Source organism: Eleutherodactylus coqui, chromosome 1 (assembly GCF_035609145.1).
Source record: "Eleutherodactylus coqui strain aEleCoq1 chromosome 1, aEleCoq1.hap1, whole genome shotgun sequence".
Classification (NCBI taxonomy): domain Eukaryota; kingdom Metazoa; phylum Chordata; class Amphibia; order Anura; family Eleutherodactylidae; genus Eleutherodactylus; species Eleutherodactylus coqui.
Window position 1 is genome coordinate 526,007,274 of NC_089837.1, and position 20,289 is coordinate 526,027,562.

Genomic DNA, 20,289 nt, shown 5'->3' on the forward strand with positions numbered 1-20,289 from the left:
CGTCAGCTCCGGGAGCTGCAATTAGTAGGCGGGGCCTGCTGTCTCCACGGAAACCCCAGTGGCTGGTGGGCTGAGGCCTGGAGGGGACGGTGACTGTGACGGTACGTGATACGGGCGGTGTGGGGGATGGTCACCGGGGCAGGCGTGGCCTGGGAGGGGGAGTGGCTGATATTACATGGGGGTATAATAGTCATATAATACTCCAGCTGGGCTGCCAGTGATAATGGTGGCTGCTGCAGTATAATAACCGGCTCTGTTATAACACCGAGGCGATGGTTGTCCTCAGTGATGCTATTATTACATGGGTGGTGATGACGGATCCGCGGCGCCGCGCTGTAGATTATAACCATATTACGCCATTGGCCGTCTGATATCCTTAAAGGAATATTTCAGAATCCTGTTTGACATCACATGATGTCACTCAGCCGGCGAGAACACCGGCGCCACTCGCATGACCGCCATATTGGGAATAACGCGCTGATTACAATCTGCTCGTCGTGCGGCTCCGCCCCCGTGGGAAACCATTGAGGTCACATGACGATCCCACGATTTTACGGGCCCGCCACACGGCCGCAGAGCTTTGTATCATCTGGTGATCCGCAGATTCCGTGTAGTGAACCTCGCGGGTGCAGAAGCTTCTGGAAAGGGGTGTTTAAGATCATGTATGAAGCTTCTGATTTTTTCTTAAAGAGGTTCTGCAGCAGCTGATGTGAATCATACCATCAAATCTTACAGGAGTAGAACTTTGTTTTCCCTAAGAATGGCGCTGTGTAACCGCCGCTCCGTCCGCAGTCTATGGTGAGAGCCAAGCGCCCCTCCCCCAGCGATCAGAGCCCCATCCCCGCCCTGTGGAGGGCGGCAGAGAGCTGTAGGAGAACCCCCACCCAGGCCGCCCGTCCGCTGGTGTGGAGTTATAACGCTGCGGGAGAACATTTATTGTCACTGCGATTCATCGCAGAGATTCGCCATGGCTGTCCGCTCCTGTGCATCGCGCTGCGCTTCCACAGTTCTCCTATGGCCAGCGGTTTATGCGTTACCCGCGTGCAGATTACGCCAATGAACAATCGCCCGTGGACGGGAGGCCTTAAAGGGGTTGTACGAGTATGAAGAGCGCCGCACCTCCACTGCGCAGCGCTTCGGCTCCATCGGACGTTGTCGGCCCCTGGCAGGCTGCAGACACCCCAATATAGCGTTCCATGGAGACGTCTTCAGCCGTCGAAAGGAGCTGCAGCATTTCCGCAACGTGTGAGCAGGATTTGCTTCCACTCACTTACAGTCCGTCGCTCCGAGCCCCATCGCAGGCGCCGCTGTGCAGTCACTGCTGTGATGTTACCACTCGTCCATGGTAATCCTTCACATGCCGGTCCCTACGGAGGGTTCTGGTACTGATGGATGTCCCAATGTCCTGTGAGACCCCCTGAGCGAGGGCAGACGATGTGTGTGATGTCTTCACAGCTCCTACAAGGCTTCGTTGTCCACGTCCTGTCAGTTTGAGGTCTCCATGAACGTGGCGGCACCGCACACACCGGATGGCTTCCATCCCCCAATAACATGGCCAATAGTGGACTCTGGGAGGTCCAGAAGCTGCGATGCCCGTACTGATTGGTTGGTGACATCCCAACACCCTGCCACACCCCGTTGTCAGCTCTACAACCAGGGACAACCTGGGAGGAATTGGGCTAAGCAGCACATGTGAAAAAGACTTGGGTATACTAATAGATTATAGACTGAACATGAGTCAACAATGTGATGCAGCAGCCAAAAAGGCAAACACAATTCTGGGATGTATTAAGAGAAGCATAGAGTCTAGATCACGTGAGGTCATTATCCTCTCTACTCTTCCTTAGTCAGACCTCATCTGGAATACTGGGTCCAGTTCTGGGCACCCCACTTTAAAAAAGACAGACAAACTGGAGCAAGTTCAGAGAAGAGTTACCAAGATGGTGAGCGGTCTGCAAATCATGTCCTATGAGGAACGGTTAAAGGATCTGGGAATGTTTAGCTTGCAGAAGAGAAGGCTGAGAGGAGACTTAATAGCTGTCTACAAATATCTGAAGGGCTGTCACAGCGCAGAGGGATCAGCCCTATTCTCATCTGCACAAGGAAAGACTAGAAGCAATGGGATGAAACTGAAAGGGAGGAGACACAGATTAGATATTAGACAGTGAGGGGGATCAGTGAGTGGAACAGGTTGCCACAGGAGGTGGGGAGTTCTCCTTCAATGGAAGTGTTCTCTGATAATGTACCTGATTGGTGGGGATCTGCAGATCCGCTAATTGAAGGGGCTGCAGCGTCTTCTGTAGGTCATAAGTGAGGATCGTTTCTTCTGTGACGTTACCAGGAGAGGCGCGTCCGGCGGGGGGCTTCTCCATTGTTTATCATTGGCTTCCTTCCCGTTTCTTGGCGGGGATAACCCTGTGATCGCCTTGTTCTCATCACATGGATTTTTGTGCCGGTTTTCCCATCGACTCTACAACCAGATTGCAGCCCTCAGGATTGGTGGCTTTACCGGAAGGCTATAAATGGCCGCTCTCACCGAGTCTCACCAATGACCTCCCAGCAGGGCACACGGAGGAGGCGTCGTATTCACGAGGTTCGCCCCTTCCTCACATCTACTGTTACCTGGACAGTCAGGCAGTGTATGGGGGCTGTTGGTGTAGAGTGGTGGGCTCTGAGCAGAGTCTGAGGGTCTCTGCTTCCCAATTGGCTACCCCACTTGTACCTAATGAGGGTCTGCAATACTGTCCCTTTATTATCTGATGAGGTGACTAAATGTCCCCAACCCTCACCCCAAACCTCCTCCGCAGCTGCAGCACCTTCCAGACTCCACGCTCCGGCGCCGCTATGATATCACCGCTGTCCTCGGATATTGTGGAAGGGGGGCACTTCTTAGATACTCATTGTGTCCTTGGGGCCCAGGTCAGCGGTTTGGCCCTTGTCCTGGCCCCGTTGGAGGGGCCGGCTCAGGCGCCAATCTTCTGAGACCACTCTCTAGCTTGTGACATAATGTTTTGCCCCCTGAGGGAGACAGCCCTTCAAAAATGGGAGCCTGATATACCGGACCCTGACTCGGATGCTCGGGGAGATCGGCCCTCTACATGCCGGGGGTCCGTGATGCTCACTGGGGACGGCCACGTATGGGTTCTGTGGGATGTCCTCGGGCTCATGGACTCCCACAGTCCCTGCATCCTCCTTGGTCTGGTAGGTGACGCTCCGGCTAACGCAGTAACCTGTACTCCGTGTCAGGAAGGTGATCCTGATTAATGGAAAGCACCGTAAGACCGCTACCGCAGCCGTGGTACCCGTGTACAGCCTCGCATATATGGCCGGAGGTTGTCCCGACTGATTCCGATCAGTCCAACGCCCCCCCTTAATATTCTACTAGACGCGTCTGACTAATGTTGTCCTGTTCAGAGATGTCAGCGGCCTTATGGCGTGGATTTCATCCGATCGCTCTGATTGGTCGTCGTGCTGCGGGGAGGTTTGTTTGTTGATGTTACTTTAGGGTATGTTCACATGTCGCTGATTTGCTGTGGATTTTGGTGCAGATCTGCAATTTAATTCAAATTGTAAGGCTGGGTTCACACTGGGCGGATTTCGGGTGAAAATATCGCGGTTTGGAGGCAGTGAAAAACCGCAAGATTTTCGCCGGGAACCCGCTGCTTCAAAACCCGTGGCACTTAGCCGCGGGTTTTGAAGCGGCCTGGCCGCACGCTTTTCCACTGCGGCCGGCACTCCCATAGAGGAGAGCGTGGCTGCAGTGGAGGGAAAAAAAATAGACATTCTGCGGCTGGCGAATCTGCGCCAGCTTCTGCCGGCTTTGCCACGGCGGATTCACCGTCCCGTGTGGACAAGATTTCTGAGAAATTTTGTCCACATGGCTGGCTAATCCTGGGATTAGTGGCCGCCGGAAACCGCCCAGTGTGAACTCAGCAAATCAGCGACGCGCGAACATACCGAAGGCCTCGTGTCCACCGGGAAATTATGTGTATCAAATCCGCATCCCATTAGAAAGCATTGACCATACGCGGTTAATTAAATAGCTGCAGATGGGATTTTAAGTGATTTGTGGATTTTATGCGCCGGGGGAAAAAAAAACTTTGCATGTTCTATTTTAACACGGAGCACACACGGGAAGGGGGGGGGGGGGATTTCCCGCATGCAAAAAAAAAAGACCATTTAAAATGCATCCGCGCGGCCATATTTTTCCCGTGGACATGAGGCCCAAGGCCGCCCTCACACGGACTGTTTTGTACAGCGCTTAGCGGTGCCTTTTCAGCGCTGTACAACGCTTCCATTCATTTCAGTGGGGCCGCTCACACAAGGCTGAGCGCTGCGCTGTGACAGCTTTGATGCGTGTTCTATCTTTGGCCGTTTTCAGCCCTGCGTCGCCCATTGAAATGAATGGGCAGCGGTTTCAGTGCTGCTGAAAATGTGGCATAATTTGGTACCACGTCTTTGGCCGCGCTAAACGCAAGCGCTAGCTGCACTACCTAAAAAAAAAAAAACGCACTGCTCACCCAGCTGGCGCCGTCCGGGTCCCCGCTGCTGCTCTCTGGAGCTCTGGGCAGGCTGCCGGGCACTTGTCAGCACCAACAAAATCATCTATTTCTGGCGCTGGTTCTGTCTGGCCAAGGCAATCCTCAGAGCCAATCAGAGCAATCCCTTGGGGGAGGCGGGGAGTTTTCAATCCCGTGAATATGACCCCTATTGAGCGATGTTTGTCCCATCTTTGGACATCCCCCTCTGAACGCGTTGCCCATTGTTTTAGATGGGGCTGGCAGTAGCATCGCACGGCGTGGGAGGGGCAGGCGAGTGAGATGCGAGAATGTTAAACTGTTACCTATGGCTACTTCCCCGATGGGATGTCATAAGTTGTGCTGCGGTCACCTCCGGGTATTGAGGACGCTCCCCTGGCATTCTCTGTCCTGATTGAGGTCAGTAGTGTCCTTGTAGCGGCGCTCTGGTCTCCGCATCAGCGGGGGGCGGTGGGATTACCTGCCACTTCCACTTTGTGGCTTTCTCTTTCGGTCTTTCAAGATGGCGGCACCATCCCTTTCTCTCTCCGGTGCACACTGTGCATTGGTAGTCTTGGGCGTTACACACTGCGTTCTGATTGGCTGGCGCTGCTCGTGTTTGCGTCTCGTTTAGCTGATTTTTTTTTTTTTTGTCTTCCACAGAAGATGTCTACCATGGAAAAACAGCTCCACCTCGGACGGTTACCCCCACGACCACCTATGCCCAGCGGCCTGCAGTCCGGGTCCAAGATGAGAATGGGGTAAGAGGCGGGCGGAGCTGGTGTGTTTGTACAGCAACCCCCCCCCCCCCCCAAAAAAAAAACTATATAAATTTGGTATTGTACGCCATAAAAACACGGCCCCCCCTTCCCCCCCCCCTCCTCCCCCTTTTTCCATTTGACTCCACTTAGAATTTTCTAAAGGTTTTTCGGTAGATCATGTCGTACAGTAAGTATCACCACTGAGGAATACAACTCCCTCAGAGAGCCGTGTTGGCGAGTGGGGAGGGGATAAACCTGGGGTGGGGAGGGGGCCGCGTCATTGAGGAGCCTCAAAGGCTTTTTCCTGTTAATGACATCATTGTGCTTGTTTGTAGGCCAGGAAGAAAGCGAGACTTCACCCCCGTTCCCTGGAGCCAGTACTTCGAGTCCATGGAAGACGTGGTCGTAGAAAGCGAAACCGGCAAAGATATATCCTTTACTGAAGTGTGTGCAAATAATGGGGGTATTTATGGTTGGTGGTCCCATATCTGCCCCAACCTCTATTACAGGATCCCAGAACAGTATGGCCAAACTTACCAAATAGTGAAAGGACAAAGATGGGGAGGCAGAAGGCTCAGATGCTGCATGGAGGAGCTTTAAACAGGTACATAGTGCTAATGAGCAACGGCTCACATGACCAAACCAAGGAAGGGAGCGGCTAAACAGGTAAAACATATATGCAAGGATGCCGCCCAATGCATATCCAAAGCCTACAGCTGAAGCCGGCCGAAGAATGACAGAGAGCAAACCATGCGCCACTGACACCCCGGGCTCCCCCAGTGCAAGAGATGCAATCGGCCAAAGCACAAATATGGAGGAGCGTTGCAAAGGTGCACAACACTGACCTAAAAGCCGCTCACACATATCCCTAAATGGCAGGAGCGGTCGTCCAGCACAGAAAACGTACATGTATACATAATACAGAAGGTGTAAGGCCAACTAATAAATGTGGCCCCTCATACAGGCTTACAGCCTATTTGTTACATCGGTGGGCCGCCCTCTACCACATTGGCATGGACACCCCAGGCTCCTCCAGCCTGTGAGGCCAAACTGCCAAATACAAATCTGTTGATAAATAACGATATACACGAGGTATTAGTATTACGGCCACAACACAGAAGCTCACAAGCACCCGTCAAGGGTCCTCGTTCTCTTGTGAGTCCCCCTCAAATGTAACCTCTGTTACGGGGACTCTAAACGACGGGGGTGCACAAGAGGAACGTTTGGTCAAATGCGTCGGGTCGTCCAGGTCCAGCTGGTCCAGTCCCTATTGTTCTGGTGGTTATACTTCGCTGTGTGACTGTAGTTGTTTGTATCTCGCGGACCCCGCAGCCCCCATCATTTCCTTAATGTAAAACACAGCTTTCGTATTTACAAGAGTGGATCGGAGGGACCCGTCTTGTTACTGCTTCACGGAGGGGGACATTCTGCGCTGTCCTGGGCAGTGTTCACTGTGAGTATAGACATGGGCACTGATGCTGTGAAGGAAACAATCAGTATGGAGGTCAGAATGCTGGAGGCTAATCGTCCGTGACAACCCGCGTTACAGACTTCTGCTCTGAACATCCAACATTTAGACTTTTTTTTTTCTTTCACCCAGAATGCGATTATCAGCCGGATTCAGTGTAGAATCGTTGCATTAGACCAGCGGGGCCACGGTGAGCACCAGACCGGTTGTCCTGCACAGTATTGTCTGCCGATTCTGCCTGCCAGAAATGTCTTAGTGGATTGATTTCTCTTCCAGGAGAAACTAAGGTGAAGAACCCCGAGGACCTGTCGGCAGAGACCATGGCACAGTGAGTCTGGGGGATTTTACAGATGCTTTAACCCCTTCCCGCTCCTGGACGTACCTGGTACGTCATGGTAGCGGGATACTTCCCGCAACATGACGTACCTGGTACGTCCTGGAGATAGCACGGGATCACATAAGATCCCGCGCTATCCCGCAGCGGGAGCCGGCTGTCAGTCACAGCCGGCGTCCCGCTCCAACAGCGGGGGGACATCGGAGATGCGCCCGCCGCTGTTAACCCCTTCCCTGCCGCGATCTAAGTAGATCGCGGCAGGGAAAGAGTTCACAGAGGGATCGCGATCCCTGTGTGTCTCCGGCCGGAACTCGCGATGTTATCGCGAGAGCCCGGCCTGTCACCATGGCAACAGGACGCCAGACACTGGCGTCCTGTATTGCCTGTGCCTATAATCGCTGTACAAGCGATAAGGCATGGCAGAGCAGTAGCTTTGCCATGCCTTATGACAGCGATCATAGGCACAGTGCTGCAAGTCCCTCAGAGGGACTCAAATAGTATAAAAAAAAGAAAAGTGTAAAAAAAAAAAAAAAATGTAAAAAACCCCTTTTTTATGCTTTTTCTAATATTAGCATAAAAAAAGGGAAAAAAAACGAAAACCCCACATATTGGATATTGACGCGTCCGTAACGACGTGTACAAAAAGTTGAACACGATTTTTATTTTGTACGACAAAAAGCGTAAAAAAAACCGCTAAAAAACAGAGGCAAAATGCTAATTTTTAGCATTTTGCCTCACAAAAAATGCAATAAAAGTGATCAAAAAAGCTGTACATTTCCCAAAATGGTACCAATAAAAACTACAGCTCGTCTCGCAAAAAATAAGCCCTTAAAGAGCTCCGTACATAGAAAAATAAAAAAGTTACATGACTTTGAATGCAGCTATAGAGAAAAAAAAAAGATTTCCAAAAAAAGGGGGTTTTATTGCAAAAAAGTGTAAAAACCTAAAAAAAAATAACAATTTTGGTATCGTTGTTACCATACCGACCCGCAGAAAAAATTTAGTGTGTCATTTATGCTGCATGATTAATGCTGTAAAAAAAAAAAAAAATCTATGGCAGAATTGATGCGTTTTCTCTCCCTGTTATCATTAAAAAAAAAAAAAAAAAAAATGTTTACGATATTGTCTATATACTCAAAAGTGGCACCGATAAAAACTACAGATCGCCACGCAAAAAACAAGCCCTTATGCGGCCGCGTCCACGGAAAAATAAAAAAGTTATGGCTTTTGAAAAATGGAGATGGAAAAATCCCAAAAAATCGCTTGGTCCTCAACGCCAAAATAGGCCGTGTCATTAAGGGGTTAAAGGGGTTGTCCCGCGGCAGCAAGTGGGTCTATACACTTCTGTATGGCCATATTAATGCACTTTGTAATGTACATCGTGCATTAAATATGAGCCATACAGAAGTTATTCACTTACCTGTTCCGTTGCTGGTGTCCTTGTCTCCATGGTGCCGTCTAATTTTCAGCGTCTAATCGCCCGATTAGACGCGCTTGCGCAGTCCGGTCTTCTGCTTTTCTCAATGGGGCCGCTCGTGCCGGAGAGCGGCTCCTCGTAGCTCCGCCCCGTCACGTGCCGATTCCAGCCAATCAGGAGGCTGGAATCGGCAATGGACCGCACAGAAGACCTGCGGTCCACCGAGGGTGAAGATCCCAGCGGCCATCTTCGCAAGGTAAGTAAGAAGTCACCGGAGCGCGGGGGTTCGGGTAAGCACTATCCGTTTTTTTTTTTAAACCCCTGCATCGGGTTTGTCTCGCGCCGAACGGGGGGGCTATTGAAAAAAAAAAAACCCGTTTCGGCGTGGGACAACCCCTTTAAAGAAGCCGTACCAAATTCTAAAGTTATCCCCCCACCTACAGGATAAGGGACAAGCTTATGACTGCTGGGACCCCACCAATCCCAGGATCAAGGGGCAGAAGTGTTGAGCTCTCCATTCATTTCAATCACAGCAATGGAAACCGCAAAAAGAGTATTCAGCAAGTTCTGGCCCTGTGATTGAAATGACTGGAGCGGCGGCGTGCGTGTGCTTCCTCTGCTACATTCACGCAAGGACTGTCAGGGCCATAGTTCTCGGGATCAGTAGGGATCACAGCGGTCTGCCTCCTCCAATCATGAAGTCATCCCCTCTGTGGTGGATAGAGGATGACTTTAGGCTTTAGTCCAACCCCTTTAATAATGCTTCTTGAGTTGTCCCCTTCAGTCAGGTTGAATAAAAAAAGCAAAACAACTCAGTGATAACGGAGATGACTGATTGCCTAGTAATCTGATCACATTGTACTGTGTAAATGTCCCGATAATGAGCGCCAATCATCAAGCACCTGTGTGCCATGCCTTGTCACGGGCCAATTCAGAAGATATGGGGAATAAACGATGGCGTATACGAGTGCTCATTACCTGTACGGCAGCAGATCTGATCCCACGGGAAGATGAGCTGTCGACAGCAATGTTTTTAAGGGCTGCACAAAAGGTGCAATCAACCAATGACTGAGCATTTGCTCGCTTATTGACTGATCTGGGGTCTTCTCATGCGGCTGATGATCGGCCAAAAGAACATTACCATGGATGATGGAGCTCTTGTGCCCAGTAGCTTTTCCTGCACATATATATGTCAGTCATTCTCATACATGATGTTGTATGTTAACAGGGACATTGGAAATGTGGTGGAAGCCTTGTATGGAGACCTCCCACCTCCCATCATGCTGATTGGGCACAGTATGGGGGGAGCGATCGCTGTCCACACTGCCGCTGCTAATCTCGTCCCAAGTCTGCTGGGCCTGTGCATGATCGACGTTGTGGAAGGTGAGTGCTGTGGCCGAACTCTGACAGATGTAACTGGTGGAGGAGGAAGAGATGCTGACACATATACTGTCATCATGACCGCCGCCTCCTGATCCCTACTGCGGCACTGCACTATGTACCAAGTCTGTATCTGCTCCTCTGTGGTGCAGCAGCCGTAATCTGGGAGTATATAGACGCTATATCGATGTTCCTTCAGCCTCAGCTGCCATCCCTGACATTTTAACTCGGGGGCCAAACTATTAGGAAATTTACTTGACACAGTTTGAGTGATCAGTAAATTGCAAGAGAGCAGAGACCGAGCCTTCGGGCAGCTACTAACGGGGCACCGTTGTTTCTGTGGGGGATTTGCGTTTTTACGGTCTTACAGTTGTAAAAATCTTCTCTTCTCTACATGTAGGGCTATGAGAAGATCATTGCGTATACTTGGGGCCCCTTTACACGGAACGATAATGGTTCAGATTCTTGCTGCATCACAGATATAATCGTTCAGTGTAAATGATGCCAGCGAGTGAACAGTAATTTGTTCGCTTATCGTTCGTGGCATAAAAACCGAAGACAACTGGTCCATGTAAAAAGGCAGATCCTCTATGAACGACTGCCTGTTTGCTGATTGGAGGTGGGCAGCTGCAGCGATCTCCGGCCTGCCCTGCCTCCATTCACCAAATAGCTACATGAAAGCACTAAAGTGATTACCGTTGGACGGCCGTCGTGTGTCCTCTGTAAAAGGACCCGTATACTTTGGTGAAAGCTTTTTCCCATTCCTCAGGTACTGCAATGGACGCTTTGAACAGTATGCAGAACTTCCTGCGCAGCCGCCCAAAGACCTTTAAGTCACTGGAGAACGCCATTGAATGGAGGTCAGTGAGTTCTAAGGCTTATTTATGTGATGCGCTCGTGTACTGTTGTGGATAATAATAAAATAACTGACTGACGTCTTTCCTCAGTGTGAAGAGTGGTCAGATCCGGAATCTGGACTCGGCTCGGGTCTCCATGGTGGGACAAGTCAAGCAGTGAGTATTCAGCTGCCCGTGTGGGCATTAGTGCAGCCTGCAGGCTGATTGCTCCTAGCTACCGCATAAACATGCATCCTCCGCTCAGCGCACATGGTAATTTCAGTGGGGCCCCCTGTTGTAGCTTTCTGACGGGTCACTCCAATATCGCTGCCAGCGTCCGTATTTAGCTATATACTAATGCAAAGATCCAAAATGGCAGGTAAAAAGCCACCATTCCACTAGGAAGTGGAGTTTGTACCTGTGGCAGGTAAATCCGTCCGCTGACGGTGATATGTTGATGATATGATGTTCACAGCAATCTCATGTGACCATGACAGCCTGTGGAAATGTCAGGCCTGCACACATCTATTGGTTGCTGCGGACATCATATCCTCATGCTGCCGGAGTGGTGCAGCTGCCAAGTATATAGGAAGATGTAGGATTCCATTGCAGTTGCTAATCAGTTTGTTGGAGGCGATAAAGTGAAACCAGGGTTGGTTGTACAACGCTTTGTTGAGGGGCGTCAAGGAAGATGGCCGTCCTGTGTGAACTGACCGCGTAAAACAAGTTTGACTTTTTCGGAAAGTAGAAGGATCCTACTGCCAACCGTTGCAGAAAATGGACTTTGGGTCATATAAAGCACCGTTTTTCCAGTCTTCAAGTTCTCGGAACAGGTCAGGTTTTCAGGATTTCCGCAGCATTGCACACGGGATGTAATTACTGTCAGTGCCTCAGAATTTACCACAGGTATCCTCAAATCATGACCTTTTGGGGGGCGAGAGGACTGGAGATGTGAAAAACGAGTGTAAGGCTGTATTCACTCATTGCAAAAATAACCGCATCGGGAACGCCGCGCTCTTACTGGGGTCACAGGAAAAACTGCATTTAAAACCACTTGTAATACAAGTGCAGGTTTCCTGTTGTGGTTTTGACTGCAGCATGTGAATACAACCTAAAGCTTCCCTTACATAGAGGGGCAGATTTACTCCTGACTAATGGTAAGCGCTACTGTCGAAAATGCAAAAAGGTGTCGCTTCTGAAAAAATAAGTGAGTTCTGCTTTATCCGCAGATGTGAAGAGGCCACAAGTCCTGAAGGACTGAAAGCTTTAGTAGAAGGAATAATTGAAGAAGAGGAAGAAGATGAAGAGGAGAATGGAGGGCAGTCCATTAACAAAAGGAAGAAAGAGGATGACACGGAGGTAAAGCTCTGCTCATGTCTGCTTTGGAGGTACGATTTGGGCGCTCCGCCACTGATGCGGCCAAATATCCCCAAAATAGTGCAGTATGTCTAGTAAAACAGGAAATCGGAAAGACCCCCATTGTAGTCTGCCCGGCGTCCGGTGGTTCTGTCATGGGATTGGTCTGTTTGGGCAGGGATAACTGATCCAGAAACTGCACACCGCTGTTAATGCTGCTATGATCCAAGCCTTGGAGGCTTGTAAAACCTAATGATTAAATGGGTTTCTGGTCCTATAATATTGACGGTTTATCCTTTCAGCAATAGACTATTGGGGGTCCAACTCCTGACAGCCTCGTCGATCAACGGATTGAAGGGGCTGCTGCGATTTTTGTCAAAAACAGGTGCCAGATTTAACCCCTTCACCCAGGGTGCGGAATTTCTTTGGAGCGAGATCAGGAGTCAATCATTGAAAGTTGATACCTGGCTGCAACAGCCGCGATTGGCGGGAATACCCTTTAAATGCTGCTGTCAATTCTGACAAAAGTTAAATCCCCAGATCGGCCCTCTAACGATAAGATTGTGGGGTGCCGTAGAGTTGTCATGGCAGCCCATGGCCTTCTGAATGCCTATCGAGGTGTACCTGTGGCATGTCTTGTTGGACTTGTCAGAATGCAGTATAATGCAGTACATTATATCAGCGCTCAAACGATTGGAAGTTTGTCTTCTTAGAGATCCTTCACACTGGCAAGCTCGATATTGGGCCCTGATTCACAGCCCGATATTGTACTTGCCACCATGTGAAAGTCCCGTGAATGCGAGGGATTCTTCTTTCATTGCCTCGCACGAGATTTGTGCTTTGCAAGAAGCACAGATATGAACCCCACTCTTTTGAATGGGCTCATACACGAGCGATATTTTCCTAAATGGCACCGCGATACAGGTGAGGACTTTAAGGGGTTGTGGTGAACCTGTAATGTTCTACATGGAAAACCAACTTCATATCAGACCGGCGCGGTACGCTGTAGATGGGAAGTCTTAGATTTTGGCTACATTTCTGGTACCAGTCAGCAGGCCGCCGCGTTGTCTCTGGTTTGGTGCAATGGTTAAACATTACCAATTGTGATGCACCACAAGACTGATGTATGATGATGCTTGGCTTGTTAGGCCGCCTGCACACGGGCGGAAATTCTGCGGCGGGCTTTCCGCCCTTGAAAACCTGCATAGGAGTGCATTACAATATGCACTCCTATGCAGACGGCCGCGGTTTGGCTGCACAAAATCTCGTGTGGCAAACAAACCGCGTCATGTCCTATTTCTGTGCGGGGCTCGCAGAGCCCCCCACAGAAACGTCAGTCACCCGGCCGCCGGCTCCGGTCTGCGCATGCGCTGACTGCCCGGCAGCCGGCACATGAAAGAGCCGGGGCCGCCGGGCGCGGGTGAGTACGCGCTCGTCCCTGCAGGCGCTCTGGTCGGGTCCAGCGGCGAGAATCCTTGCCGCCGGATCCGACCCGCTCGTCTGCAGGCGGCCTTACAGTAGAGTTGTCAGTCTTGTATCCGTTACCTGTGCGTCCATCGTACCCTGAGGGTGGGGGGGGGGTGTCCCCTATAAACAGTGACTGCTATATTGGAGAACTCTGTAACCTTTCATTATACTAATAGCCTTTATTTGCTGAGACCGGGATATCTTGTAATCTTCTGTCTTTTTCTTGGTTTTGGGGGGATTATTTAGACCAAAAAGGAGCGCCCCTATACCTGGAGGATTGAGCTGTCGAAAACTGAGAAATATTGGGAAGGTTGGTTCAAGGGTCTTTCCAACCTCTTCCTCGGCTGTTCAATTCCTAAACAGCTTCTGCTGGCAGGTGAGTGACGTCTGCGGACCCGGGGACCCAACTGCAAGGTTGAAGAGTGATATGTGAGAAGCCGAAATCCCCTTACCGAGTCTCTCTAAGTCCTGCGGGACCGCTGTATGGCTGAAATAAGGAAACTGAAGTTCTGGAAGTAGGGCCTGTGCGAGAGCGTACAGGAAGGAGGCCCAAAACTGATCTGAACCTGAACCTCCTGCTGACGATGGTGGACGACTTCCTGGATGGCCTGCCCCACCATAGCAGGAAGCCACCACTTCCAGTACACTTTCGCATAGGCTGTATTGCTATAACTTGTGTTTCCTTACTTCAGTCATAGCAGCAGCTATTGTAATTTTTTATCTAGGACTCCAGTATTGGGATTTAGCTCTGGATCTGGCTTTTTGACAACACCTTGTATATGTTATACATAGAATCACTACTTTATTAGATCTCCGTCCGTCTCACGATTGGCGCTTTCCTGTATGGTAATTCTCCCCATGACCCCGGAGTGCAGCATAAAATCACGACCAGTTTTCCATGGACCAGTTTCAGTGTGAATCCACATTAGATGGGAAATCCAGCGATCGGAGCGACTTCCAACGAGGCCGGTCATCGGTGCTAGACTAGCCGGGGGCCTCACTGCTATCCGTGGGGGGTTTCTTGTATAACGGTGTGGAGAGTATACAGAGAATGGCGCGATTGAGGAAAACATCCAGCGAAAGGGGATTCTGTGGACGGGAACAACTCATCACGGAAAGGGGTCGGAGGAGGATGTCAGGAATCGTTCTGACCAACAGGCTGCACAGTCAGCTGAATACAACGCTGGGACTCCAACTAACGTGTCCGAACGCACAACTCGCCGTTCCTCCGCACGGATGGTATAACAGCGGGCGACCAGTTCCAGCGCCATTGTGTCTAAGAGAAACTCAAAGGCGAGACTTCAGCGAGCAAAAGAGCGCAAAACTTGTATCACTGAGCAGCGGAAAAAAATCTCCTGATCAGATGGACCCAGATTTCTGTTGCTGATGGGAGGGCTGAATTTGGAGCAAGCAGCATGAATCGCTGACCCCTTCCTGTCAGCCGGTCAGAACATGTCAGCACCTCCATCTAATCTGCAGGGACTACAAGAAGCTTCCTGTTCGCAGGACGGTTTCATCATGAGTGGAATCTACACCATGACAAACCTTTGCCGTTCTGAAGGCCAAGTCCAACGCTACCAGATGGGGGCTAATAAAGTGACTATTCGGTGTCTATAGATGAATACACTTACCTAGGTACCTACATTTACATGTATCTGAGGATTATATTACATGTGACTCTAGTAAAGCACAACTATTATGGGCAACATATATGTCCACATGACGGGTACGGTTTGTTTTTCAGGTGTGGACAGATTGGACAAGGACCTCACAATAGGACAGATGCAGGGTAAGGCCACTTCACTTCTGCCCCATGGACTCTCCATGTTTCTAACCCCTCTGTTATCATTTGTGTACTGTAAGCCCCCTGCCAGGTCCAGCAGGTAAAACCCCACAGATCAGAGGTGTTACATGCTGCCCACTCAAGTTATTGGGTGACCATGTAATACACGGGCGTGCAGAGTCCTCCAGAGCACATGGGTGCCCCCATTGTTCTAGAGCCGCACATGGCAAAGCGTCTCGCTTTTGGAACTGCTGCTTACGTCAGTTGGGTGGGAATTCGCCATGTGAGATCTTTACCCCGGACTCCATGTCTGTGTGAGGAGGACTTGCAGTTTTTTGTGGGGGTCTACAATTCTCTGCTCACGGATGTCTTTTGGCTTCCATTCCAGGAAAGTTCCAGATGCAGGTCCTCCCGCAGTGCGGCCATGCTGTACACGAAGATGCTCCAGATAAAGTAAGACTCTCACGGGGTGCAGTGTAAAGGGGGGGGGGGGGGCAAAACTATCAGACTGGTGGCTGCAACCCCTGTGACCGCCACCGAGGCTCAGACAGCGGAGTTGGCGTTGACTCTGCCATACGTTAACCCCACAAGGATGTGTCCTTGTTTTGGACCTAAGGACGCAGTGATTTTTTTTCAAAAGCCATAACTTTATTTTTTTGTGCACATGACCATATGAGGGCCTGCTTTTTGTGTGGTGAGCTGAACTTTTTATATTTGTACCATTTTTCAAATACCTATAATGTATTGTATTGTTTGTTTGTTTTTGAAGGTTTTTTTTTTTTTTTTGGAGAACAGGGAGAAAAAACACCAATTCTGTCATTTTATTATTATTTTTTTTTTATTTTAAGAAAGCGGACACTGTCTCCTAATCCAGAGTAAATCACTAGGCCTTTGCCATCTACTTTGAGACTGAAGGGGCACAGTGCCGATTGATTTCTGCATCCACCCCCCCCCCCCCAACCCCCACCTGAGGTTGCCCTGCACCGTGATCTGCCTTGGTGCAGATGGGAAGGGGATGCAGCGCTAAGGCCCATTTGTTCTCCGCGTTGGTGGGGGTCCCAGGAGTTGGATCCTACCAGTCATAAACTGTTAGCATTTTCTAGCAATGTATATTAGATCACCTTATAAAATGGGAATATCACTTTAAGTCATGAGCACCTGTGGTTGGGGCCCATGCACTGTCCACCAGGTGGCGATGTAGCTCCTATATGCGTCTAGTAGGGGAGATTTATCATATACGTAATTTTGTAGTGACGTTCCGGTTATGTTCATGCCTGAGATGCATGCAGCATATTACATTATGACAGTTGGTGCTCACAGCATGCCCTCCAGGCTCGGAGTAGTTTTGAAACTTCTTTTTTTTTAACGTTTCATGTTCTAAATGAAGTCTATACTGCGGCGCCACCTAAATCAGGTCTACAAACTTGGGCTGCAATTAAAATGGTGTGACCTGACATACAGATAGAAACAAACATTGAGCGCACAGGGTTCATAAATCGGGTGGACAGTAGCTAGACCAGAAATGCACGTTTTAGGACCAAATCCAGACACGAGCTTTGGTAAGTCCCCCTGTTGTCTCTTGGCGCCTCGCTAATGACTTCTCTTCTGCGCAGGTTGCTGAAGCGGTTGCCACTTTCTTGGTCCGTCATCGATTTGCAGAACCAGTTGGAGGATTTCAGTGGTAAGAGCAATAACATTAAAGGTGTTGTGCCGCAATAGTCCACCCTTTATCCATAGGATGGGTAATGAAAGCCTGATCGGTGGGGGTCTTGCTGCTGATACCCACACCGATTCTTAGAATGGTGGTCTGGTTTCCCTTCTCCTCTCTGCACCCCTGCAGTGAGGAGGAGATTGGATGGAGCGATGGTCGCACATGCACCGCACCTCTCCACTCATTTTCAGTGAGACTGCCGGAGATACTGTAGCGCTGGTACTCTGCTCTTTCCATCAGCCCCATTGAAATGAGTGGGGTGGCACCACGCATGTGCAACCGCTGCTCCATTAAGCTGACGTCACTGCCGGTGGCAGTGGGGGGTCTCTAGTGGGGGAACGCCTCCTTATGACCCCCACCTGTCCTAATATCGTTGCATGTTCTTAGTTGTCTCCTGTCTGTTTTGCAGCGTGTTCCCGACCTGTTAGTGCCCCGCGGCCACAGAACCATCTTGTAAATAACTTGCTCCGGAGGCGGCAGTGATGATCCTGGTTCTTCTTCATCGTCCCTGGTGCAGCAGAGCGACGCCTCTATCAGTAAATGCCACCGTCAAGTATCCATGGTGTTTCTTTCTTCTCTTCCTGGTCGGGGCGCTGTTGCTGTGTTGGCGCACTCATCACAAAACCGGACCTCAGTGGACCGATTACTCGGAAGTGACCACTGCTTATCTCCATTATACCTTATGGTCACAGTTTGGAGAAGCACAGGCTTCTAAGGGGCCACCTGTGCCCCCTAGTGGTGAGAGAGAACTGGGCAAACCTTTTTTTTTTCTTCTTAATAATTTTAGTGTATAATTTATAACCTCCGGTGCACAAGAGGGGCCGACTACTGATTCTAGATGCAAGCCTCTTCAGATGTGTAGCGCTATTCTGCATGTGCAGATTTCAGGGTGTATAGGCCGAGTACAGCTAAAGAGAAACTTCCCGCAGCTCAGGAGCCGTTACATTGTATCAGTCTATACAATCCTCTGTGAGCAGCACCCCAACCGTCAGCTGTGAGAAGTCTTACTAGTAGTGAGTTATCAATTCACTGACTGCAAATGGTGGTCATGAAAATGGTTGGGGGCTCATTCACAAGTGCATATATGTTTGTTTAACCCTACTTGCGCACGTAAGTGTACTTACGCCCTTTTGAATGAGCTCTTAAGCCTAGGGCAGCCGTATGCAGACTCCACATAGACCGCACACGGACCCAGAGTAGTCATTGTGCCAATTCACACAGCCGTCGTCTCATATGACTCTCATGAAACACACATTGTTCTGGCCTGATTTGCGGATGAGACTCGCCTCCGTGGGCTCACAGCATCCAGACGCCGGCGATCTTGCAGGATTGTTAAATTTGTTTTAACTTTTTTTTAAGGATGCGAAACCCGGATGATGCACTGAAGTAAACAGAACTGTGGACAGATGAGAACATATGTTTTGTGGTACTTGTGGTCCGTCACACACGGGGCCGGGCACCTTGTTAAAAGGGGCTTCTGAGATTAAAAAAAATGTCAGGGGCCGGAAAAAGGTGTATAACAGAATTGAATGCTGAGCGCCGCCGCTCTGATCCTGGAAGCAACGGCAGCGTCACCCCTTCATGCGCTCGAAGCACATGATTGCTGCCATTGAACCGGGAAGAACCGCACAATTGACTTTTATCGCCCAGCTATAGGATAGATGCTGAAACTCTGGCTGTTGGGGATTTATCACTGGGACCCCCACCGTGAACAGATGTCCCGCTCTTCTCGTCATTGTGGGCTTGCTGCACCCCTCTGTAGTGACTTGGCCACTCTGTTCATTTCATGGGGGCTGATGGAAGTGGCGGAGTAGAGGTGCGCTTGGTTATTTACCGCAGCCCTATTGGAGTGCATGGAGGAGTGTGCATGACTACTGCTCCGTTCAGCCTCCTACGCCAGGGGTGCAGCGAGGAGGAGAGGGGGACACGGTACCCTGTTGGAATGGGGTGGGGGGAGTCCCAGCAGGGAGACCCCCATTGCTAGGACTTCTATCACCTACCCTGTGGATCGGTGATATGTAGATTGCGGTACAATACATCAGATTAAACTGGTTTGCAGCTGAGGGTCTTGGGGCGATTGGACAGCTGTATGGTGGGTATGGGAGCTTCCTGCGTCTCCTTGCGAGTAGATGTCGGGGTAAGAAGGATCAGGCACGTCTGATTTCATGATACTTGATCCTTTTTGCAGGAGATAAGTGTCTGCCAGGGAAGGCCGGCAGCCGCTTATCCTCTCCCCGAGCAGAAGGAATAGATACGGTCTGCACAAGCAGTGCCCATCAGTTGGCATCAGAACCTGTTCTTTGGCAGCTCTGCCCCCTACATGAACCACCTCCGCCAACCAGAAGCAACAACCTTCAGCATCCTCGGCTCAGAACGTAAAGCAGGATGCCGGCATTTGCCAGTCTAACATTGCTGACTGTTCCTATGTTGCTGCTGTCAGTTTGCACCAGTTCTCACATCATCGCCGCGGTCGCGTCTCGCATTCACTTTACACTATGAACAGAATTTGCTTTGTGCCCAGAGTCAACTATTTTTTTTCTGTTAATGAATGTAAAACCTTTTATTTATGGACAGAATCTGAGAACAAATCAACCCGACTGTCCGACCGAAGTGGAGTGTACAATCAGGAGGCCACAATAAAGGCTGTACAGTCATCCGGTGTGTTATTATATAGGGGTGGAGTTACTGTAACACATGGTCATAGATACTGCAATAATGGAGGGGCGAAGTCCAACAGCTCTTTAGCAAGGAGCGTCAGCAAGCAGGACCCAGTTTACATGGAAATATGGGGTACCCGCACAAGACGTTGGCACCGGATCCTGTAAGACCTCCGTGGATCGGATGAGATCTGGGAGGAGAAGTCGTCCTCCTCACCTCTCTGCCCCTGAGCAGTTCCTGCAGTGTGGTCGGTGCATTATCCTGATGGTAGGGGCCGCTGACATTAGGGAATCCCACTGCCATGAAGGGTCTGTATAATAGGCAGGTAGTACATGTCCCTCCCCATCATGCCAGGACCTGAGCAGCTCGTTGCCCATCACACTGCCCCCTGCTGGCTTGTCTTCTTCCCATCCAGGTGCCACCTCTTCCCCAGGTACGTTACACACCCGGTTGTCCGCATGATAGAAGACGGACCTGATCTGATGATTCACATCTTCCATGCTCCAGTTCCTTTGCTCTCGTGCCCATCGTAGGCACATTTGGCAGTGGACAGCGGTCATATGGGCACTGTGCCCGGTCTGCAGCGAGCCCCGCTGTCCTG

General features: G+C 50.2%; 1 protein-coding gene across 2 annotated transcripts; it reads left to right on the forward strand.

Annotated features, from left to right (window-relative positions):
- On the forward strand, window positions 1-19,684 carry PPME1 (protein phosphatase methylesterase 1). 2 transcript variants are annotated; one of them, XM_066588347.1, is made up of 15 exons: window positions 1-101; window positions 5,181-5,278; window positions 5,614-5,707; window positions 6,639-6,731; window positions 6,879-6,936; window positions 7,023-7,074; window positions 9,726-9,880; window positions 10,647-10,737; window positions 10,825-10,890; window positions 11,943-12,072; window positions 13,783-13,912; window positions 15,281-15,325; window positions 15,708-15,772; window positions 16,933-17,000; window positions 17,440-19,684. In XM_066588347.1, the coding sequence occupies exons 2-15, from the start codon at window positions 5,184-5,186 to the stop codon at window positions 17,456-17,458; spliced, it is 1,161 nt and encodes a 386-aa protein (XP_066444444.1). In that variant the 5' UTR covers window positions 1-101; window positions 5,181-5,183; the 3' UTR covers window positions 17,459-19,684. The 2 variants fall into 2 exon arrangements, with proteins under 2 accessions (XP_066444444.1, XP_066444445.1); XM_066588348.1 differs by having other exon boundaries at window positions 12-101; window positions 5,184-5,278.
- The last annotated feature ends 605 nt before the right edge of the window (window positions 19,685-20,289 follow it).

Coding starts and splice junctions, on each gene's coding strand:
- PPME1 (XM_066588347.1), top strand. CDS start 5,184: ATGTCTACCATGGAAAAACAGCTCCACCTCGGACGGTTACCCCCACGA. Junction 6,732..6,878: donor TGTCCTGGGCAGTGTTCACT/GTGAGTATAGAC, acceptor TCTTTCACCCAG/AATGCGATTATCAGCCGGAT. Junction 10,891..11,942: donor ATGGTGGGACAAGTCAAGCA/GTGAGTATTCAG, acceptor CTTTATCCGCAG/ATGTGAAGAGGCCACAAGTC.